This window comes from Dipodomys spectabilis, unplaced genomic scaffold (assembly GCF_019054845.1).
Source record: "Dipodomys spectabilis isolate Male_0828 unplaced genomic scaffold, ASM1905484v1 ptg000179l, whole genome shotgun sequence".
Lineage (NCBI taxonomy): Eukaryota > Metazoa > Chordata > Mammalia > Rodentia > Heteromyidae > Dipodomys > Dipodomys spectabilis.
The window spans coordinates 12985141-13009982 of NW_024870856.1; the positions used below are offsets into that span (position 1 = coordinate 12985141).

The following is a 24842-nucleotide window of genomic DNA, read 5'->3' on the forward strand; positions in this document are numbered from 1 at the left end:
CACTGAACAGGAGAGTGTGAATAACTGAGCAGGAGAGTGTGAGTCACTGAGCAGGAGAGTGTGGGTCACTGAGCAGGAAAGTGTGAGTCACTGAGCAGGAGAGTGTGAATAACTGAACAGGAGAGTGTGAGTCACTGAGCAGGAGAGTGTGAGTCACTGAGCAGGAGAGTGTGAGTCACTGAGCAGGAGAGTGTGAGTCACTGAACAGGAGAGTGTGAGTCTCTGAACAGGAGAGTGTGAATAACTGAGCCGGAGAGTGTGAGTCACTGAGCAGGAGAGTGTGAGTCACTGAGCAGGAGAGTGTGAGTCACTGAGCAGGAGAGTGTGAGTCACTGAACAGGAGAGTGTGAGTCACTGAGCAGGAGAGTGTGAGTCACTGAGCAGGAGAGTGTGAGTCACTGAGCAGGAGAGTGTGAATAACTGAACAGGAGAGTGTGAGTCACTGAGCAGGAGAGTGTGAATCACTGAGCAGGAGAGTGTGAGTCACTGAGCAGGAGAGTGTGAGTCACTGAGCAGGAGAGTGTGAGTCACTGAGCAGGAGAGTGTGAATAACTGAACAGGAGAGTGTGAGTCACTGGACAGGAGAGTGTGAATCACTGAGCAAGAGAGTGTGACTCACTGAACAGGAGAGTGTGAGTCACTGAGCAGGAGAGTGTGAGTCACTGAGCAGGAGAGTGTGAATAACTGAACAGGAGAGTGTGACTGACTGAACAGGAGAGTGTGAGTCACTGAGCAGGAGAGTGTGAGTCACTGAGCAGGAGAGTGTGAGTCACTGAACAGGAGAGTGTGAGTCACTGAACAGGAGAGTGTGAGTCACTGAGCAGGAGAGTGTGAGTCACTGAACAGGAGAGTGTGAGTCACTGAACAGGAGAGTGTGAGTCACTGAGCAGGAGAGTGTGACTAACTGAACAGGAGAGTGTGAGTCACTGAGCAGGAGAGTGTGAAGACATGCATGACTGCTCCGTCTTTTTTCTGTGCCTGATGTTTTCTGTGCGCCAGGGCCCTGGGAGAGCGCTCACATCTGCCCTGCCTGCGATCCTGGGTCTTTGAGATGTCTGAGTTTGTCTTTATGAATGTGTATTGATTGGGCATCCTCAGAGGCGTGGTGTTTCCATACCTGCATGCCGCATAGTCCTCTCTTCCATTTCTCTCCCTTCCCTTCCCTCCCAACGTGTTCTCCATCCGTGTCAACTTCTCGGATTCTACATAGAAATTAACATGCAGTACTTGTTTGGATCTGGCTTACCTCCAGCAGAGCTCTGTTACTGAAATGAGAGGATTTTATCCTTTTTCATGGATGACTAATACTTCATTACCCATTCATCTGTAGATGACCGGCTTGGCTGTTAAATAGCTTTGCAGCACACAGGACGGGCAGGCCTTTCTCTGAGTGTTGACTTCACTTCTTTTAGATATATTTCCAGAAGTGGGGTCATGCCACAGAGTTATTTTTAGTGTGATGAGGAGCTTCCATACTGTTCATAGTACCAGCTACACTAATTTACATTTCCACAAATAGTGTAAGAGCTTCTTTTTCTTCATTTCCTAGTTAATGACATTTGTATACACCAGAAAAATCATGAAAGCAATTTTATCCATAATGACTACAAAAATAAAATATCTAAGAATAAATCTAATCAAGGAGGTGAAAGCCCTCTAAAATGAAAAATTCTAAACTAGTGAAAAACAAACAAAAGAATGGGAAGCTGTCCCATGCTCATGGATAGGAAGAATTACTGCTGTTAACACACACATATTACCCAAAACTATTTACATACACAACACAATCTTAACCAAGCTACCAATGACATTCCAGAACCAGAAAACATTACCCTAACATTTGTATGGGAACCCGAAAGACACAGAATAGCTGCAGCAATTCTGAGCAAAAAGGAAGAGACTGGAGGTGTCACCATCCCACATGCAAGACACACTGTAGAATTTTAGTCAGAAACAATGGAGAGGAATTGATGCGAAAGTGGTCGACTAGCATAGAGAACCCAGGAACAAAAATAACACGCATATTATATACGTAGCCATATCAATTATTTTCAAGGTGTTACTACTGCATGGTTTACAAAGGGCGTACAAGTCCATCAGCCAGGTTATGAGGACAGTGTTTCTTGGCCAGTGTCACCCCTCCTGCGTTCTCCCCCATTTTTACCCTCAAGTTAGAGAGTTTGGTCTTTGCCTAATGTATAGTGAATGGGATGGCTGCCGTAGTTCCCCCTTGCTCCCTTCCTGTGCTCCCCCCATTCCCATTATTTTTATTACTGCTATAACTCAAATTCCTGGCCAAACAACCTGAGGGAGGAGAGACGCACTGACAGGCACAGAGCCCGGTCCTTCAGGGCCGGCTGTGTTGTTTCTGGTGTCCAGGTGTGGCTGGCAGCAAGAGTTTTTGGCTGCAGAGAGCCATTCACTTCTTGATGGTCAGGAAACAGAGACAGACAGATAGACAGACAGACAGGCAGACAGAGACAAAGGGACAGAAACAGATACAGAGACAGAGAGACAGAAACAGAGACAGAGACAGAGCGACAGGAAGGAACAGGGGAGAAAACACCCCTCCCGGGACCCTTCCCCAGGAACCTGCTTCCGGCAGCTGTGCCCTGCCCCTGGAGTACCTCGCACTCTCTAAAGCAGCACCACCAGTTGGGACCTTTCCTTGCAAGGCATAGCAATTACTAGATACTTTTCCACAAAAGAACAAAAAACACCCTGGGAAATGGAGCCTCTTCAACAAATGGTGGGGGCCCACATGCAGGAGACAAACGGCCACAACCTCTCAGAGTTAGCCGTGAACCAAAGTCCTGACAGGGGCAGGGGTAGCCTGCTAGCACAGCCCTGGAAAACATTCCAAATCAGGAAGGACTCAGGAGAAACACTTCAAGGTATCAGTGCAAGACTTGGAAAGCACGGGTGTCAAAGGCAGGGAGAGATGCGGGGGATGCACGCACAGCCAGGGAGCAGGAACGGATGCGGGGGATGCACGCACAGCCAGGGAGCAGGGAGGGATGCAGGGATGCACGCACAGCCAGGGAGCAGGGAGGGATGTGTGAGATGCACGCACAGCCAGGGAGCAGGGAGGGATGCGTGGGATGCACGCACAGCCAGGGAGCAGGAACGGATGCGGGGGATGCACGCACAGCCAGGGAGCAGGAACGGATGCAGGGATGCACGCACAGCCAGGGAGCAGGGAGGGATGTGTGAGATGCACGCACAGCCAGGGAGCAGGGAGGGATGCGTGGGATGCACGCACAGCCAGGGAGCAGGGAGGGATGCGTGGGATGCACGCACAGCCAGGGAGCAAGGCGGGATGCGGGGGATGCACGCACAGCCAGGGAGCAGGGAGGGATGCGGGGATGCACGCACAGCCAGGGAGCAGGGAGGGATGCGGGGATGCACGCACAGCCAGGGAGCAGGGAGGGATGCGTGAGATGCACGCACAGCCAGGGAGCAGGAACGGATGCGTGGGATGCACGCACAGCCAGGGAGCAGGGAGGGATGCGTGAGATGCACGCACAGCCAGGGAGCAAGGCGGGATGCGGGGGATGCACGCACAGCCAGGGAGCAGGGAGGGATGCGGGGATGCACGCACAGCCAGGGAGCAGGGAGGGATGCGTGAGATGCACGCACAGCCAGGGAACAGGGAGGGATGCGTGGGATGCACGCACAGCCAGGGAGCAGGGAGGGATGTGTGAGATGCACGCACAGCCAGGGAGCAGGGAGGGATGCGTGAGATGCACGCACAGCCAGGGAGCAGGGAGGGATGCGTGAGATGCACACACAGCCAGGGAGCAGGGAGGGATGCAGGGGATGCACGCACAGCCAGGGAGCAGGGAGGGATGCGGGGATGCACGCACAGCCAGGGAGCAGGAACGGATGTGTGAGATGCACGCACAGCCAGGGAGCAGGGAGGGATGCGGGGATGCACGCACAGCCAGGGAGCAGGGAGGGATGCGGGGGATGCACGCACAGCCAGGGAGCAGGGAGGGATGCGGGGGATGCACGCACAGCCAGGGAGCAGGGAGGGATGCGGGGGATGCACGCACAGCCAGGGAGCAGGGAGGGATGCGGGGGATGCACGCACAGCCAGGGAGCAGGGAGGGATGCGGGGGATGCACGCACAGCCAGGGAGCAGGGAGGGATGCGTGAGATGCACGCACAGCCAGGGAGCAAGGCGGGATGCGGGGGATGCACGCACAGCCAGGGAGCAGGGAGGGATGCGGGGATGCACGCACAGCCAGGGAGCAGGGAGGGATGCGGGGATGCACGCACAGCCAGGGAGCAGGGAGGGATGCGTGAGATGCACGCACAGCCAGGGAGCAGGGAGGGAAGGGAACCTCGACATTTCTATCTAACAAGGGACTAATGCCTGAAATACAGAAAGAATGCAAGAGCGCTGCAGTCTCAGCTCCGAGGTCAGGAGGATGTTGGTTTGGAAGCTACTCTGGGCAAAAAGTTAGTGAGACCCCATCTTAACCAAACCTATTTGTGTTGCTTCACACCTACGGTCCCAGCTACCCAGGAAGCATGGGTAGGAATATCATGGTCCAAGACCTCTTTGGGAAAAGCGTGCTAGCCTATCTGAAAAATAAAGTAGAAAGACAGAGGCACAGCCTCCGTGCTAGAGTCCTGGACACACACCAGGCCCTGCCAAGGCCCGGAAACCCCAGCGCCGCAAAACGACAATAACACCACAGCAGCCACCCCTCAGGAACTCACAAAAACCCAGGTCATAGAACTAAGAGATGGTAAGTGAGCTGAAGAGCAACTTCTCGAAAGAAGAATCACAACGACGAGAAAGAAAAAAATGACTGGTGGCCATTTGGAAGTAAGATACCACCTTACCCCCCATGACAATACTGCTATATAAAAAAAGATGGCCGCATGCATTTGGAGAATTGTTGTAAGCCTCTGAGAGCCGGTGAAAATAAAGATGACAAGAAAGAGAGGCTGTGAGGAGGGGAGCCGGTCCCCGCACTCAGGGTGTGTGGGGCAGCGCCAGCCTCGGCTCACAAGACCTGCCGCCCCCAGACCAAGCTTTCCTGCTGAGGCTCCAAAGAGATGAGGCCTCCACCAAGCAGCCTGGCCACCCAAACGCAGGGGGACGCAGACCCAAGAGCAGAGGCTGGGGACCGCTGGCCCACAAGGCACCTCTGAGCATCCACTCAGGTGTGGCCAGGAGCCGGCGCCCGCCGGGGCTCTGAGCAGCCAGCGTGGCTCTTTGCGTTCACTAGCCCTGAGGGCCCTGCCCACCCCACCCCCCCCGGGGCTTGTGGGCACAGGAAGGACAGGTGGCCTCTCGGAGACCTCAAGCCTCTGGTCCCCTGGCACCAGAAGGAGGGTCTGTGCGGCCTTTCATTGGCTGCACCAGGAGCCCTGGGCGAGCCGGCTTCCAGCCGGCTGCCGGTGCTGACCAGCAGAGGGCAGTGCGCACCTCCCAGCCTGTCCTCTGCGGTCCTGGATCCTCTGTACTCATTTTGCTTTTCCTGTTTTGATTAGAAATAAGGGTAGAAAGTCAGAATCCATACAGAAAAAACAGAAATTCTCCTGGGGAAGCACAGTGGCCTAAGGGAGCCCCAGCCCTGGCTGTGGTCAGGGAGGGGCAGGGATGCAGGGTGCTCCTCTGGTCCCTGCCCGCACACACGGGGGTCCTTGCCCCGCCTCGTGGCTATGTCCTGGCTGCCTGCCACCAGACCCTGGAAGCCTGCCCAGCCCTCTCCTCCCGCCCAGGCTGGAATGGAGGTTTACTGGGCGCTCCACATTTCCCACCCCCTCAGGTTGAGCAAGGCTCGAGGGCAGGCCCGCTGCCAGGGTGCATGTCAGTAATTAGTGGGGCGAGAGAGTGCACCTGGCCCTGTCCTCCATCCCGCAGAGAGAGCACATCGGTGACCCTGTGTGGCTCCAGGCCCGCGCCTGCCCAGCACCCTGGCCTGTGGACCGGCCTTGCCTTGGACAGGTCAGCCTGCTCTCCTTCCACGGCAGTGCGTGGCCTGGGCCGGGGCCGTCTGAGCATCCTCAAGATCATCCCTCCCTTGGACCCCAGTTCAGGCCACTGTGGGCGGCCCTACCCCTACACGCACTCTCAGTCTGCCCAGCCCTGGCGGCCTCTCTGCCTCCCCTGGAGATGCTGGCAGCCGTAGGTGGACAATGGAAACTCGAGGGGCAGGGCTGTCCGGGTTAAGGTGGACAGGTGATGAGCTGGCTTACACATGAAAAGCTAGACTTGCTTGCTACCCAGAAATACCTTCCTAAAACTGGTTGCACCAGAGGGCCCCATGCTGGTGGGGAAAATCCCAAAGACCAAAGTGAACAGACCAGGAGCACTTGGTGGGAAATTCAATGCTGGCACTGGCAGGAGGAGCTGTGGGTTTCCTAACACTGCAGGGAAGCCAGAGCCCAAGCAGCCACCAGGATTGGCCAGCTGCACACTGGACAGGCTGGAAGGTGAAATCTTGCTGGATGGCTTTGCAGTCCTCAACCTGGGCCACCTGAAGGCACAGAAGCTGCCTAGCATCTCCTCAGCCAAAGAACTTGGGGAAGCAGATCTCCCAACTTGGACATGCAGTGTCCAGCATGCTGGAGGCTGCGGTGGTCAGTGCAGGTCTGGCTGGAGTGGCAGGCCTGCAGCCGGAGGGAGCTGATGCCCTTCCAAGGCTTCTGGTGGAAGAGGATGTCCTAGAAATGGGCTCATGGAAAGGATGGTCTGTCCTGCCCAAAGAGAACACCTCTAGCTTGTTTGTCTGTTTGGTTGAGTGGGGGCTCGCCCCTTAGGGGCAGTAATATTAGGAGACAGTGTTGGACGAGGGTGGACGTGGGGTCAGCCTTCCCGGCTTGTAACCGAGCCTAGGACTGGCTCCTCTTCCAAGCAGGCTGAGGCTGGGGGAGGGGGGGAGGCCTGACCCGTTCTCGGGGTCCTGGGGGTCCTGGGAGACAGATTCATTCAGGGGAAGCCAGCTGGGGGAGGGATGGAGCCTGGGAGCTGGGAGGCCCCGGGCCTGGCTGGTGTCTGGGGCTCCTGTGAAAGGGTGTGTCCCAGTGGCCAGCCCTCCTCAGGAGAGGGTGAGCTCAAGGGAGGAGGCACCCGGCAGGGCTGCGGCCAGGACACCCCGGGTCGGGCAGGCCGGGGGCGCGGAAGCTGAACAGCCCGGCGCGCAAGGTCAGGGCTGGGCAGCGCCCATCATCTGGAGCCCGCTTTAGTGGCTGCCCAGCCCTGGGCCCACTGCGTGTTTCTTTTCTATTTATAGTTGTCTTGTGCTATGTTGAGGATGACTTTACAACCTGCCCGAAATTCCTCTGGGAAGTAGGTGGGGTGTGCACCCTGCTTAAATAAAATGACGTGGGATTTGGTGAAAGGTAAGGACTCTTTTTATTCCCCTCGCCATAAAAATGCTGCCGCGGCCATCTGAGCAGAAGAGAAGCCAGCACGGGCTGCCCTGGGCCGCCATGGAGGCGGCGGTTTTCAGAGGGGGTGACCGTCGGGAGCAGGGGTCCTCTCCCCAGCCCTGACTTCTGTATTCCTTTGGAGGTTTGGCCAGGTTCTGAGGCTCAGCCCTGACAGAGTTGGCAGGGGAGGGCGGTGGCAGGGCTGCCCAGAGCCACAGAGCCTGGCCAAAAGCCAGGCAGAAGTGAGGCCAGGCGGCCTTGGCCAGAGGACCCGGACCCTCCCCGTCCAAAGCCGCCTCCTCCCTGCGGTGACTGAGCTCCGCAGCCCGCAGGAAAGACTCAGGCTGGGCAGGAAGGAAGGGCTACTTCTCCCCCAGGACATGCAGATCACAGCACTTGACTGAAGAGGCAAGTTAACTTTTACAAGGACTAATAAAATGTTTCTCACTCATCCACTGTTTAACAGCTTGACTGAGGAGCAATCAACATGCACTCAACTCCATAAAGTGTCAATGCGATGACATGTGTCACTGAAGGAAATATCACAGTAAACATGACGAGAGACTTTTCCGTCACCTGTGACTCTGTCTCTGGCCCGGGAGCTCAGCCCCCCATCCCTTCCCTGACTTGTCCCACACAGCATGGTGTCCTACCTGGCCACTGACCAGCCGCGGCTGCTAGAGCGCTGGCAGAGGGCCGCACAGCACATGCGTTTCCCTCTCTTTTCTGGCGCCTCCCTCAGAAGTGCTGCTCTGTTTACAATCTAGTCTTTTGTTCCCGCTGGAGCTCAGTCATATCCCTCCATGGGGACACCTCAGGACCTATTGATTCCTCCCAAAGCTCACATCCGTCATTTCCAACTTTCATATTACTTTACCTCTTCCCGCTTTCGACTGAAATAAATGTCATGTGATTTTTTTTCCAGGCTTCAAGTTTTAGCTTATTTATGTCTTTACATTTACGGTATTTCTTGTAAGTGGACACAGAGCTGGGCCTTAGCATTTTTACAGTCTGTTGACCTTTCCTTTATAATTGGAGCATTTAGACTATTTGTGTTTAATGGGATTGTGTAAGGCTGAGCTTAAACATGCCATTGTTCTGTTTCCCATCTGTTTTTTTGCTCCCTTTTAACCTTTCTGGTTTCTTTTGCTCTTTTGGTTATTACTCTTTATTTGTGGTGTTAAACGGTAACACAGAGTTAGATGATGAACCACCTGCGTTTCTCATAGCCTGTCTTCAAGTGACGGCATTATAACCAAGACCTTTATGACCACTTTCCCGTCTCTTCTTTTGTGCCGTTTCTATGGTACACTACCCCCTTCACAGGCGACAATTTCATACCACCATGTCAATTTGTTTCCCAAGTCTTAAGGATCATGTTCTATGTTCAGTGTCTTGAAAGTCTTCATTTCATGTGCTATTTCTAAGCTTCTGTTTGCTCTGAGCCACGGGTAACCTGGATTGGTGTAGCTCCATATGAGCTAGAGGGAGATCCTGATAAAAACAACTTTCAAAAATAACCTCTTAAAGTAGTTTTTTAAAATGTCTTTTCATTTGCTTTTATGCCCCGTGAATTCATTTTTAATAAGGTTTTAGAAAGGTAAACATCTATAATAAAAGTATAATCTCGGTACCAGTGGCTCCTGCCTGTCATCCCAGCTACTCAGGAGACAGACCTGAGGATCACAGTTCAAAGCCAGCCCAGACAGGGAAGTCCATGGGACTCATCTCCAATTAACCACCAGAAAATGGAAGTGGTGCTGGCACACAGATACACACACACACACACACATCTATCCCAAATGTGTCATCTAGGGTACTGTTAAGACTTGCTTGCTGGGCTGGGATGTAGCTCAGTCGTAAAGTGCTTGCTTAGTAAGTGCAATGTCCTGGGTTCGATCCCCAGTACCAAAAGAGAAAAGACCAAAAAAAATATAGTTAAAATAAAAAGACTTGCACCAGGTGTGGTGGCTCATGCCTGTCTTCCTAGCTACTCTGGAGGCTGAGATCTGTGGATCATGGTTCAAAGCCAGCCCTGGCAGGAAAGACTGTGAGACTCTCATCTTCAATTAACCACCAGAAAATCAGACATGGCGCTGTGGCTCAAAATGGTAGAGCACTCGCCTTGAGCTGAAGAGCTCAGGGACAACGTCCAGGCCCAGAGTTCAAGCCCCACAACTGACCAAAAAAAAAAAAAGACTTGCTTACATTTCTGCCCAAACTGGTTTATAACTATATGTAATATTCCTTTAATATCTATCTTATGAATATGTGTATATGTCTACGTTTATTTATATCAGCCTTGATTTCTTTCCCCTAATGTCACATGAGGCGCACTCCCATGTCATTAAGATTCAAACCTGCCGCACTGTGGATCTTTAAGTCTTCACTCTGTGGGTCCACATAACTGATCACATTGGCCAGCAGAAGAACTTCAGGTATTGAGTTGGCACCAGAGCAATATGAACATAATTCAGGAGAGCCTCACAATCCTGGACACAGATGCCAATGGACATGGAGACTGGTGCCCCGTGGAGCCAGGTCTGTGGGCCGGGCTTCTCTCCTGAGGATGGGGCTGCAGGCTGGGCATTTGAGACGCGGGGCCCATGCCAGCCTTCTGTTTCTCTAGGAGCGACTGATCACTTATCATCACTAGAGTAGCCCTGCCACCAGGCTTGCGTGTTCTTGGGTTTGGGGCATGTGATGTGGAGCACTTTTAGAAAGAGGCTTCAACTATTCTTCTCTTATCTTCAGCATCTTTGGATCTGAAGCCTGGTCCCTGCGGATCCTTGGCTTTGGCCTCCAGGCCGGGCTGCTGAACCGACACCCAGGCAAACTGGTTGAATCTGGGCCTCCAGAGAGACTCCTAGGGAATTAAGACATCACCCAAATATTTAGGACTCCAACTAAAGGCCCCTCCCGTCCCTCGGGGCCCATGGCTCCTTAGCGGCCCACAGCAGCATCCCCTGCACTCCTGACCGAGTCTTGGCTCTCCCTTCTACCTGGGTGTCACCAGGCCAGGGTGCCTGGCCCTGACTTTCTCTGGATGAGGTGGCCACAGTCCCCCGGGCTGGGCTGTGGATGGACCTCTCCTGTCTGTTGTTGATAGCAGGAAGTCACTGTGTGCAATCTGAGCGGCAGGAATAATCAGGTGTCACAAAGTCCAAGCTCCAGCATTCTATGGACTTTATTGGTAGGAGTGGCCACCTCCGGGCCCGCTTCCCCCGTCCTAAACTCAATTTGGCACTGAGCAATCGATGTCCCAGCCCAAAGCGAGGCTGTTGAGGGCACGAGGCACCAAAGCCCTGGCTTGTGGTGGGAAAAGGCATGGGTCAGGAAAGGGCGCCAGGAAGTCCCTGAAGGCTCTCCCCTCCGGGCGGGGCTGCTGCCTCTGCGTGAGCCACCGTGCGAGGCGTCTCCCACCCGGTCCTGGCCGCCTCCAATGTCGCTTGGGGGTCACACGGGGACAGGGGAGGCCCCAGTGCAGTCTTTCCTCCTGATAAGCCCCTGGCAGCTGCTTGGGGACTTGGCAGAGCCTGACAAAGTCACTTTCCTCGACCTCCTCTTTCCCGGTGTCCTCCTACAGCTGCAGGAGCTGCCTGGGAACTGGGAAGAGGAGAACAGCCTCCGGGCTGTAGATATGTCCCCAGCACTGCCGGGCACCCGGGGCTGCCATGCACGGGGCTGGCTCCTGCCAGGTCTGGAGACTGGGTAGGTGGGCCAAGACCTTGCCCCTCACTTTGCCTGGGAGCACAGTGCCTTTTAAAAGCCGCTCTGTGCCGACACGGGTCACAGGACCCGTGACCTGCCAGCAAATGTCACTCAGGGAGGCTCTGGGGTCACACACGGAGCACAGGCCTTCAGGGTAGCATCTGATCGCTGGGCTCCGTCCACTCCAGCTGCCCACTGCTGACCTATATCATCTGGGGTTCTGAGGGGAGATGACCCAAAGTCTAATAGAAAAGGGTAGGAGGCTCTGGGGCAAGTTTCCAGCAGCCCCTGTCTGCAATCTCGTCTGCTGCCGCCCAAGTGTCAGGTAGATTGTGCAGGGCGGTGTAACCAGCATGCCCACGCAGCACCAACCCGGCTGTGGGGGCTGGCAAAGGGCCCCGCGGAGGGGGCTCCTCAAAGGGCCCGGCGGAGGGGGCTCCTCAAAGGGCCCCGCGGAGGGGGCTCCTCAAAGGGCCCGGCGGAGGGGGCTCCTCAAAGGGCCCCGCGGAGGGGGCTCCTCAAAGGGCTCCGCGGAGGGGGCTCCCACCTCCTCACTAGCTGGGGGGCATTCAGAGCTCCCCTAGAAGTCTTCAGAATTCCTAGTCAGGCTTCATCTACAGTGAGGAACACAAGGGCTGGAAATGAAGGACTTGCGGCCAGCCAGACCTACATGGAGAGATCCTTTCTTAAAGCTAAATATAAGAGAAAGAGAAGGTAAATACGTAAGAAGCAAACGAGGCCTGTTTAAGCCTCCCTGACGGGCTCCAGGGCTGGGGAGACCCTGCGGTCTTTCTGCTGGGCAGAGCCGCAGGTCTGGCTCATCCAGGCCAGCACCCTCTTGCTCCTCTGTGTGCGACCCTGGTCTGATGTGGTCACCAGTGCCCCGCAGGGCTTATGTGGCGGCCAGGACCCACACTGGGCTGGACGGGGCTCCAAGGAGGCTGCCAGTGACAGCCAGGCAAAGCCCTGGGGCTGCTAGGCCGCCCGGAGTGCTGGTCAGCCAGGGCGGGCAGCTGTGGGCAGCTGGCTGGTGTCCCTGGGGGGCTGTGGGTGGGCCGGGCGCCCGCATCTGATCTCAGGCTCCCCGCGGCAGGGCACAGCACCACCCCACTGCATCTGCATCAAACCTGAACGATGTGAGGGGTGGAGGTGGGGGCCTCTGGGCCGACCTCCGCCGGCCGGACTCGGGTGCCTGGTGACTGCCGCACCTTCACCTGTGAGCTCTGCCCACAGCCATGGTGTTGGCCAGGACGCTGCCAGGCTGGTCACGTCCACTAGGACGTCCAGTTCTCTTCCTGAGAGAACATGAGAACAACCAGGCCCCTCTGAGCTTCTGGACGGCCCTCAGGGACGGTGCCACATTAGAGGCACCGGCCGCAGGGGCCTTCCCCTGGGGTCTGAAATCAGGGCCTTTGGTGCGCTTGACTTACTCACGAGACCGAAACTTCCCCACTTGAGCCGCGCTCCAGCCTAGCTTTTTGCTGAGGACTTTGGAGGTGGCCTGGCATAGATGTTGGTGAAGGGCTGGAGAAAGAGGAGGAGGAAGGGCAGGAAGGGTGCAGACCTTGGTGTCTGTCTCTGAGGAAGGCGGGTGCACGCTCAGGCTGCTGTGGGATCCTCAGGGCTCTGGCAGGCCCGGAGACGCGATGCTCTCCCTCTGCAGGCCCCCTCCCCCGTTTGAAGGACGGGCAGCGGCAGAGCCGGAGGAGAGATGTCCTCTGCAGAAGGGAGGCCCCTGCCGGGCGTGAGGGGACCCGTTGTGCACCTGTGTGCCCGAAGAAAGCCAGCTCTGACCGGCTACAGGTTAGGGCCACCAAGTGGGCGCAGGGCTCTGGGCCCACTCCCTGGACGGAACTGGCCAGAATTCTAGGACTCACTGCATGGAGGAAATGTGCTCTGTGGTGGAGAACCTGTTCAGCATGGCGCACACCTCTGGGCAGCTAGGTATGAGCCCAGGACGGGTGTGGGACTTGTCTATTCTGGGGCCCAGAACTTTCTCTAGTCAGGCACCTGGGATGTGCCAGGCCTGGGATCTTTGCTCCTCTCTGACTGGATCCTGAGCTTTTCTGGCAGCCATGGGTGTCCCTGGCCACTGGCTGGTTTCCAGGTCAGAAGCCAAGCAAGCTCCCCAGCCAGCCCACCCAGAGGGAGGTCCGTGTGGGCCTGGGCTCTGGCGGTGGTGCTGCCCAGCGGCCACAGACCATGGTCAGAGCCTTTCTGTTCCTCCAGTAATCGCAGGGTCTTTCTACCCCACAGTGCCCATGACAGAGCTCACTATCCTCATGGCTCACTATCCTCATGGCTCACTATCATCATGACTCACTATCATCATGGCTCACTATCATCATGGCTCACTATCATCATGACTATCATCATGGCTCACTATCCTCATGGCTCACTATCCTCATGGCTCACTATCATCATGACTCACTATCCTCATGGCTCACTATCATCATGGCTCACTATCATCATGGCTCACTATCATCATGGCTCACTATCATCATGGCTCACTATCATCATGGCTCACTATCAACATGGCTCACTATCATCATGGCTCACTATCATCATGGCTCACTATCATCATGGTTCACTATCCTCATGGCTCACTATCCTCATGGCTCACTATCATCATGGCTCACTATCATCATGGCTCACTATCCTCAGGGCTCACTATCATCATGGCTCACTATCATCATGGCTCACTATCATCATGGTTCACTATCATCATGGCTCACTATCCTCAGGGCTCACTATCATCATGACTCATTTTCATCATGACTATCATCATGGCTCACTATCCTCAGGGCTCACTATCATCATGACTCACTACCATCATGACTCATGGCTCACTATCATCATGACTCACTATCATCATGGCTCACTATCATCATGGCTCACTATCATCATGGTTCACTATCATCATGGCTCACTATCCTCAGGGCTCACTATCATCATGACTCACTATCATCATGACTATCATCATGGCTCACTATCCTCAGGGCTCACTATCATCATGACTCACTACCATCATGACTCATGGCTCACTATCATCATGACTCACTATCATCATGGCTCACTATCATCATGGCTCACTATCATCATAGTTCACTATCATCATGGCTCACTATCATCATGGCTCACTATCATCATAGTTCACTGTCATCATGGTTCACTATCATCATGGCTCACTATCATCATGACTCACTATCATCATGACTCACTATCATCATGGCTCACTATCATCATGGCTCACTATCATCATGGCTCACTATCATCATGGTTCACTATCATCATGGTTCACTATCATCATGACTCACTATCATCATGGCTCACTATCATCATGACTCACTATCATCATGGTTCACTATCATCATGGCTAACTATCATCATGACTATCATCATGGTTCACTATCATCATGGTTCACTATCATCATGGCTCACTATCATCATGGCTCACTATCATCATGGTTCACTATCATCATGACTCACTATCATCATGGTTCACTATCATCATGGCTCACTATCATCATAGCTCACTATCATCATGGCTCACTATCATCATGGTTCACTATCATCATGGTTCACTATCATCATGGCTCACTATCATCATGGCTCACTATCATCATGGTTCACTATCATCATGGTTCACTATCATCATGGCTCACTAACATCATGACTCACTACCATCATGGCTCACTATCATCATGGCTAACTATCCTCATGGTTCACTATCATCATGGCTCACTATCATCATGGTTCACTATCATCATGGTTCACTATCATCATGGTTCACTATCATCATGGTTCACTATCATCATGGCTCACTAACATCATGACTCACTACCATCATGGCTCACTATCATCATGGCTAACTATCCTCATGGTTCACTATCATCATGGCTCACTATCAGCATGGTTCACTATCATCATGGTTCACTATCATCATGGTTCACTATCATCATGGCTCACTATCATCATGGCTAACTATCCTCATGGTTCACTATCATCATGGCTCACTATCATCATGGTTCACTAACATCATGACTCACTACCATCATGGCTCACTATCATCATGGCTCACTATCATCATGGCTCACTATCATCATGATTCACTATCATCATGGTTCACTATCATCATGGCTCACTATCCTCATGGTTCACTATCATCATGGCTCACTATCCTCATGGTTCACTATCATCATGGCTCACTATCCTCATGGCTCACTATCATCATGGTTCACTATCATCATGGCTCACTATCCTCATGGCTAACTATCCTCATGGTTCACTATCATCATGGCTCACTATCATCATGGCTCACTATCATCATGACTCACTACCATCATGGTTCACTATCATCATGGCTCACTATCATCATGGTTCACTATCATCATGGCTCACTATCATCATGACTCACTATCCTCATGGCTCACTATCATCATGGCTCACTATCATCATGGCTCACTATCATCATGGTTCACTATCATCATGGTTCACTATCATCATGGCTCACTATCATCATGGCTCACTATCATCATGGCTCACTATCCTCAGGGCTCACTATCATCATGACTCACTATCATCATGACTCATGGTTCACTATCATCATGGTTCACTATCATCATGGCTCACTATCATCATGGCTCATTATCATCATGGTTCACTATCATCATGGTTCACTATCATCATGGCTAACTATCCTCATGGTTCACTATCATCATGGCTCACTATCATCATGGTTCACTAACATCATGACTCACTACCATCATGGTTCACTATCATCATGGCTCACTATCCTCATGGTTCACTATCATCATGGCTCACTATCATCATGGCTCACTATCATCATGGTTCACTATGATCATGGTTCACTATCATCATGGCTAACTATCCTCATGGTTCACTATCATCATGGCTCACTATCATCATGGTTCACTATCATCATGACTCACTACCATCATGGCTCACTATCATCATGGCTCACTATCATCATGGCTCACTATCATCATGGCTCACTATCATCATGACTCACTATCATCATGGCTCACTATCATCATGGCTTACTATCATCATGGCTCACTATCATCATGACTATCATCATGGTTCACTATCATTATGGTTCACTATCATCATGGCTCACTATCATCATGGCTCACTATCATCATGGTTCACTATCATCATGGTTCACTATCATCATGATTCACTATCCTCATAGCTCACTATCATCATGGCTCACTATCATCATGGTTCACTATCATCATGGCTCACTATCATCATGGCTCACTATCATCATGGCTCACTGCCACATTCATTCCTGGATTTCTGTGGCCACCATCATCCTGTTGTGTCTGGCTGGATTCGGAGCATCTTGATGGCAGGTCCAGGAGGGAAGACAGTGTATTAGGGAAGGTGAAGCTATCCAGACAGAGATCTCTGGGAGCAGGGAACGTGCTGGGAGGAGGCAGACCGTGACCCCAGCTCCTGGGGCCTGGGCACAGAGGCCACTGCTTACCCTGGCCAAGCTGCTTCAGGACAGCTGGTAAGAGAAATGTAGAGGGGGAGGGGAGGCTGGACACTGGCAGACAGAGGCATGAGCTGTCTGCAGTGGGCCAATGAAGCATGGAGGGGAAGGCCCCAACAGAGGTGGGGGGATTGTCTCCCTAATGCAGCCAGGTCTTCTGGAAATTTGGGGTAGAGACAGCCAGGGGCATCTTTCAACCTTTCCCTTGCTGTTGGCAGAGGAACCAACTGGGATCAGCTCATCAGGAGCAGAAGAGGGGCTTGAGCCCCTGCCAGCCTGGGGTCTTGGGCTCCCGAGTGGGGGCAGCCCTGTGGTCTGACGCACACGTCCCGCATCTCCTGACGGGAATCATTGTGAGGCTGTGGCTGGTGGCATGCGGTGCCCTGTGCCATAAACATTGATTATCTCAAGTTAATATATAATTCCACACCCACGGTATCTTACCAGCACCAGAGCTATTGTTCGATAAGGATTTAATGGGAAGGTGGAGAGAAAACTCGATAGGAGGCCTCTGTCATTGTGAGGTGCCAAGGTCACAGGGAGAGTAGCCCACACACCTGAGGTGTGTCTGGGAGGGCTAGGCCCTGTGCCCCGAGCCCACACACCTGAGCGTATGGTAGGGCTAGGCCGTGCGCCCCCACCCCCCCGATCCACCTGAGTGTCTGGGAGGGCTAGACCGTGTGCCCCGAGCTCACACACCTGAGTGTCTGGGAGGGCTAGGCCGTGTGCCCCGAGCCCACACACCTGAGTGTCTGGGAGGGCTAGGCCGTGTGCCCCGAGCCCACACACCTGAGTGTCTGGGAGGGCTAGGCCCTGTGCCCCGAGCCCACACACCTGAGTGTCTGGGAGGGCTAGGCCCTGTGCCCCGAGCCCACACACCTGAGGTGTGTCTGGGAGGGCTAGGCCGTGTGCCCCGAGCCCACACACCTGAGCGTATGGTAGGGCTAGGCCGTGCGCCCCCCCCATCCACCTGAGTGTCTGGGAGGGCTAGGCCGTGTGCCCCCCACCCACACACCTGAGTGTCTGGGAGGGCTAGGCCGTGCACCCCCCCCCTCCACCTGAGTGTCTGGGAGGGCTAGGCCGTGCACCCCCCCCTCCACCTGAGTGTCTGGGAGGGCTAGACCGTGTGCCCCCCGCCCCCCCCCCCCACCGATCCACCTGAGTGTCTGGGAGGGCTAGGCCGTGCGCCCCCCCCATCCACCTGAGTGTCTGGGAGGGCTAGGCCGTGCGCCCCCCCATCCACCTGAGTGTCTGGGAGGGCTAGGCCGTGCGCCCCCGCCCCTCCCCCCCCCACCCCCCACCCCCCCATCCAGCCTCCCTCACTGGAGGAGCCTTTGGGAGGCTTCATTCCACCTCCACAGGGAAAGTTCCTCTGCGGGTGTTCCTACCATGTCTTGTAACAAGTTCTGCTCCAACTGCAGTCAAAGGCTTGTCCACACAGCCACGGCAGCCAGGGCCCTCCTACCTCTGGCAGTGTCTTGCTCTTGACTCATAGACAGCAGCCCAGAGAGCAGGTACATAGCCTGCCACAAACTGGCTGCTCCCCTCCCAGCCTGAGGGCCCAGGAGAGGCTTGGTCGATGGCCGGTCTCTGTGTGGGCCCTGTGTGGGCCTGGCTGCCAGCAGGGAGGCCGGGGTCTGAGGTGAGTGGGGAGCACTGTGGGCTTCCCAGTCCTGCACTGGTCGCTCTACCCCCTTAGTCATTTTATGAACAACGGCTCCCTGCGTCCCCTTCCTTGCAGAAGGGAGCAGGCTCTGAGACAGTGCTCTGGGCATGACATGGTGCAGTACGGGAAGGAGGAAGGTACGGGCATGCATCCATCAGCTGGCGCCCCCAGTACCACAGCTCCTTCTCCATCTATGATTCCTGCTTAAACCCAGCCCTGGGCCCTGGGCCGCACGGGCACCAGCACATCTCTGCTCCAGTTGCTTCCGACAAGTGGCCCTGCTGAGGACATCACCACACAGACATCGTAGCGGCTCCACACCACACCCTGCTCATCTCTGCTGGAAGGGTTGCTCCACCCTGGACCCATGCTGCTTTGACATCTGCTCCATCCAGCTGCAGCTGGGCGGGGCGGGGCAGGGGGGAGGGCTGCACACATGGAGGATCAGGAACACACTGAGAACAAGGACCAAAGAAAATGTGCAGCCCCAGCCACACTGTCAGAAACTGCTAGCATCACAGAGGGTAGCTCGGGTCACCTGCGGCACGCATGGTGGAATGGCACCAGAGGCGGAATGAAATAGAGAGACGCCCCTGCCTCCTTCTTGGGCTGAGCCCCACTGCAAAGGACTCTGGGCCGCAGGTGCCGCCCTGCAGGTGCAGGGCTGCAGACAGGACGGAGCTTTCCTCATGCCTCTCCTGACCAGGTGACCACTCTGAACGCTGTGTGTGTCGGTCAGGTTGCAGGGAGTCCCCACCCAAACGTGCACACACACACACACAGACACGCACCACAGTACCCTGGCTGCACCTCTCCCTGCTTGCTCCAGGCTTTGGGAAAGGAAACCAAGGGCTGCAGGAATCTGGAAATTCAGAGGAGGGCCTGCAGGCACAGCCAGGGTGAGGACTGTGGTCGGTGGGTGACCAGACACCCCCCGAATGCTGTCACCGGTGTCAGACAAAGAAGCCAATTATCTTCACTCCCCAACCACCAGCCAGGGTGCCCCACGGACAATGCCCCATGTTGGCAGGCCTCTGGGCAGTGGCCAACAAGCCTGCCCTGGACGCGAGGTGGCCGTAACCCACACCCACACCACATAGGGCCCCCGGTCACCCACACCCACACAGGACACCCCATCCCCCACACCGACACCCACACAGGACACCCCATCCCCCACACAGGACACCCCGTCACCCACACAGGACACCCCATCCCCCACACAGGACACCCCATCACCCACACAGGACACCCACACAGGACACCCCGTCACCCACACAGGACACCCCATCCCCCACACAGGACACCCCATCCCCCACACAGGACACCCCGTCACCCACACAGGACACCCCATCCCCCATACAGGACATCCCATCCCCCACACAGGACACCCCATCCCCCACACAGGACACCCCGTCACCCACACAGGACACCCCATCCCCCACACAGGACACCCCATCCCCCACACAGGACACCCCGTCACCCACACAGGACACCCCATCCCCCACACAGGACATCCCATCCCCCACACAGGACACCCCATCCCCCACACAGGACACCCCATCCCCCACACAGGACACCCCGTCACCCACACAGGACACCCCATCCCCCACACAGGACACCCCATCCCCCACACAGGACATCCCATCCCCCACACAGGACACCCCATCCCCCACACAGGACACCCCGTCACCCACACAGGACACCCCATCCCCCACACAGGACACCCCGTCACCCACACAGGACACCCCGTCCCCCACACAGGACACCCCATCCCCCACACAGGACATCCCATCCCCCACACAGGACACCCCATCCCCCACACAGGACACCCCGTCACCCACACAGGACACCCCATCCCCCACACAGGACACCCCGTCACCCACACAGGACACCCCATCCCCCACACAGGACACCCCATCCCCCACACAGGACACCCCATCCCCCACACAGGACACCCCATCCCCCACACAGGACATCCCATCCCCCACACAGGACACCCCATCCCCCACACAGGACACCCCGTCACCCACACAGGACACCCCATCCCCCACACAGGACACCCCGTCACCCACACAGGACACCCCATCCCCCACACAGGACACCCCATCACCCACACAGGACACCCCGTCACCCACACAGGACACCCCATCCCCCACACAGGACACCCCATCCCCCACACAGGACACCCCATCCCCCACACAGGACACCCCGTCACCCACACAGGACACCCCATCCCCCACACAGGACACCCCGTCCCCCACACAGGACACCCCGTCACCCACACAGGACACCCCATCCCCCACACAGGACACCCCATCCCCCACACAGGACACCCCGTCACCCACACAGGACACCCCATCCCCCACACAGGACACCCCATCCCCCACACAGGACACCCCGTCACCCACACAGGACACCCCGTCACCCACACAGGACACCCCGTCCCCCACACCCACACCCACACCTGCACAGGGCCCACCCCGCACCTCCCAGAGTGCCCAAGGCTCAGTCAGCAGTGTTGGGGCCTCAGGCCTGGGCCAGACCCCGCAGCCTCCAGCCCCCCGGCTTTGGAAAGGGACTGGGCTGGCAGCCTGGGTGCCCAGCACTGGGCCTCTGGCCTTTCCCAAGGGTGTCGGGTGAACTGCTGGCTGCACACAGGGCGGTCAGTTGGGGCTGTTGTGCGGCTCTGTGTGTGATATCCCGTCTCTACATAGGGAAATTCAGAGAAGAACAAAGAACACATTCATGTGCCCACGGGGCCGGGCAGCCGGTGGTGAGCGGCCCTGGTCCAGTGGGAATGGGGAAGGGTGGTGGGTGTCTGTCCCAAGGGGGCAAATTCCTTCCCGGAGGTTCCTTGTGAGCAAGAAGAGCCGTGTTCTGCCAACCCCGCCCCCGCCAGGGAGGAAAGCTGGTGTCTGGAGCCCGGGTGGGGCTTGTGAGGCAGGCTCGCCTGTCCCAGGGGCCTGGCCTCCTCCGGAGCCGGCACCAAAGTCTGCGAGTCACCGCAGCACACACGCAGACAGGCGAACACAGGGGTCCCACGCACAGGAGCAGCTGCGGGCTGTGTCCAGGGCTGCTGGAGGCCACTTCACCCGGGAGAGGGAAACGCACCCGAGCCCACAGCCTGCTGTGTTCACAAGTGGACGCAGCGGAAGCCCCAGATGGGTTCTTGAAGATATTATTCTTGAAGTGTATGCTCTCAGCAGGTGCTCCTGGGAGTGGGGGCTGCGGCCCCTGTGGCCAGGCTCTGCCCAGGCCTGAGGTGCTTGGGGATGGATGGATGTCTTCCTCTACGGGGCCTCTCCTCCCAAGACCTCCGTCCTCTGCAGCCTGGGCCCGGTGGGCTCCCTGGGGAGGAGAGGCCCCCACACCCACCCCAGGCCACTAAAGGGTGACTCAGATGGCTCCAGCACCTAATCCTCCCTCGGTATTACACTCCATAAACCCTCAGCCGCCGCTTCTGAGAAGAAGTCAGGGTTTATGCTCAGCACCACTGTGTCTCCTTTACAGCCCAATTGACCTCAGCTTGTCCAGGGCTGTCCTGGGACAGCCTGTACCCACCTGGGGTGAATACAGGTGACCTCCTGCAAGGCTGCAGGTGGGGTAGACTGGGTGGGGCTCCCCTGAAGGCAGAGCAAGAAGGGCCAGGCAAAGCTGGCTCTGAGGAAGCCTGTGCGAACCGCCGCCGCCGCCGCCATTCAGCGTCCAGCCACAGGGGGCTCAGGGGACACAAGAGTCATGAGTTCAGGCCCTTCCCTTCCCTGCTTGGGCGAAGCCGGCCCACTCCAAGAGCCCTGCCATTCGCACTGACAAAAGAGTTGGGTGAGCATAGCAAAGCCCCAGCCTGACGCAGGTCCAAGTGAGCACATGAGCTGGGACCCGTCCGTCTGTCTCCCCATGACGTCAGGGGTGGCAGCGGGGTCAGCTCTGAGTCAGTGGCTGTGAGGAGCCGGGCCGTGGGACCAGAGGGAGCCACGGGGCCTGGTGTGCTGGGTCGTGGAGTCCCGCCCCAGAGCTGTTCTGTACCACTGGGGTCTGGCATGAGTGACATTCTGATTTAAAAGGCTAATGTGTGCAAATGAGTGTTGCTGCGTTCTGCCCTCTGCCTAGGAATTCCCTGTCTGTGCACCACTTGTAGGCATTCTTTGCAGTGAAAATTTTCCACATCAGGTGACCACTGAGGCCTGGCCTGGCTCCAGGTGCCCATGATGGCCGCATTTCAGGCCAGCACCTTTTCCTCTCAGGTGGTCAGAGGCCTGGATGGGAACTGACTCTGGGAGATGCCCATCCTCACCCTCAGGGCCCTTCGACAGCTGTCGGCTGTGTGAGGAGCTTTGAGGGTCAGACTCAAGTTAGAAAGGCCCCAGACCCAGCTCAGCTCCCCGGAAGCCAGCACCCTCCTCACCCCGACGCTGGGCTTGTGGTGACCAGCCGCTGACTTGGTGGTTACAGTGTCCACCCATCCACAGCAGCCCCAAGCTGAGGGCAACAGCTCAGGGAGCATTCGCAGGGCTCTGAACTCACTCCTGTAGACAAAACTGTATGCTTTAGGGAAATCTTGGATTCTTGTGAAAAGAAATGCTATCAAAGGTGATTGTGTGAACAAAGCTCCATCCACCAACTGTGCACCAGGCGCCTCTCGGAGGCCACGCCCCGGCCCGACTTAGGCTGCAGGTCTCTCCACATGCCTGGCGTTGCCTCCTCAAGTCCTCAGCATACACCGTTTCAGCCTGTAGACAAAGTCCAGTGGGCTCTCTCTGTGGGGTCTATTGTCTCCCGGCCTTTCAAGGCCAGAAACCATTGATCTCCCGAGGAGATGGGGCTTTGGCTGGCTGGGACGGCCAAGGGGGCCTGGCCCTGGTCCAAGGCCCTGGCTGTTCCTGGATCTGGGGCCTTCTCCAGGAGCTGTGTGCCGCAGACTGGTGCCATGGGCATTGGTGCCAGGGAATCACCAAGACCTGCAGTAAGAGGCGTGGAGCATGGGCCCTGGGGGTCACTAAGACTTGTGCCCCATAGCCACACGGAAAGCTGAGGCCAGTGGGTATGAACAGATTTCACCCGAGGCAGGAAGGGACCTGGTCCACCAGCCCGACAGCTCCCTTCTCTCCCTATCAGGCTTCCCACAGAAGTGCCTGGAGATTCCCGGGCTTCTGCTCTAAAGTGCAAGTCCTGGAGAGCTATGGAGTCTCAGCTCTTGAGCTAAGATGGTCAGAGGCGCTCCAGGGTGAAGGGGCTTGGTGGGGACCCAGCGTGTGCCCGGCCTCCTGCTGTGGCGGGTGGCGGCACACAGGTGAGCAGAGGAGGGAGCAGAGGTGGACCCAGCACAGGCTGCGCCAGCTCCACATCCAGCCCTGTGACCAGGCTCAGCCCTGAGACCCAGGACTGCTTGTTCCACGAGGAACCGAGATGCTTCTGTGATAACACTGCCACTGCGGGCCACCAGGCCTTCTGCTACCCCAGCAGCTCCACTTGACTCCTAGGTATTTCTAGTTATTTCTGACAACACGGGGTGGTTCCAAGGCCTCAGCCACCACCCAGCCTTGAGTCTAGCCACAGCAGTAGCCTGATCCTCAGGCTGGTGAACCAGCCCCTTCTGGAACAGGGCCAAGAAGCACAAGATGGGTGCAAAGCCCATCTGTGAGCCCGGCCCTCACCGGGTAGGGACACACAGGCAGGACCAAGGGGAGGGGGAGCCAGAGGAGTCCCTGCTGATGGCCCTGTGTGAGGGACACCACTGCTGCTGTGTGTGACCGAGGGGACTGCCAAGGGGACGGCAGGCCGCAGAGGGCCCTGGAGCTCGGTGGCTGGCTCCTCCTCGTCTCTCTGACACCCGAGCGCCGGAGGTCTGCTTCACATGCACCGGTCTCCAGCTGGGACTGCAGCTCTGTGCTGCACACAGAGCAAATGTCTGCTCGAGGGAAGTAAGCTATGGAGAGAAAGCTTAGGGAAAGTAACCACGCCTGAAAGGGGCAGAGCACATACGTGGACACAGACCAAGCTTGTTTCTTTGGAGCTGCCTGGGTGACAGGACCCAAGGAGCAGACCCTGCAGCAAACAAATGTGGGCAAGGGGTGTGGGAGATGGACGCCCACTGTTTGTGTGAAAACGGAAGAGGCCAATTAAATGTCCAGCTCTTGCACACGGCAAATGGCCTTTTGTTGTTAGTTAATAGATATATAGAAGGTAGACTTGTAGACTCAATAAGGCAACAAAGAGCATATTTTAAAAATGCAACTATGAGCTGGGCACCAGTGGCTCACACCCGTAATCCTTGCTACTCAGGAGGCTGAGATCTGAGGATCAAGGTTCAAAGCCAGCCCAGGCAGGAAAGTCCATGAGACTCTTATCTCCAATAAACCACTCAAAAACCAGAAGTGGCGCTGTGGCTCCAGCGGTAGAGTGCTTGCCTTGAGCTGAAGAGTGCAGGGACAGCGCCCAAGCCCAGAGTTCAGGCCCCACAACCAACAACAACAACAAAAAGTGCAACTATGTTGAAAATAAAGCTATAGAATTCCTGGCACTGTGAATGTAGTTCGGCAGACTAAAGCGGCT

The 24842-nt window shown here is 56.1% G+C and overlaps 1 protein-coding gene across 1 annotated transcript; it reads right to left on the reverse strand.

The window, feature by feature from the left end:
- Positions 1-19522: 19522 nt before the first annotated feature.
- On the reverse strand, positions 19523-22976 carry LOC122121029 (loricrin-like). Its single transcript, XM_042695256.1, has 2 exons — positions 22913-22976; positions 19523-20754 (listed from the first exon to the last, which is right to left on the reverse strand). Exons 1-2 carry the CDS (start codon positions 22974-22976, stop codon positions 19523-19525), a joined length of 1296 nt encoding a protein of 431 aa, XP_042551190.1.
- Positions 22977-24842: the final 1866 nt, after the last annotated feature.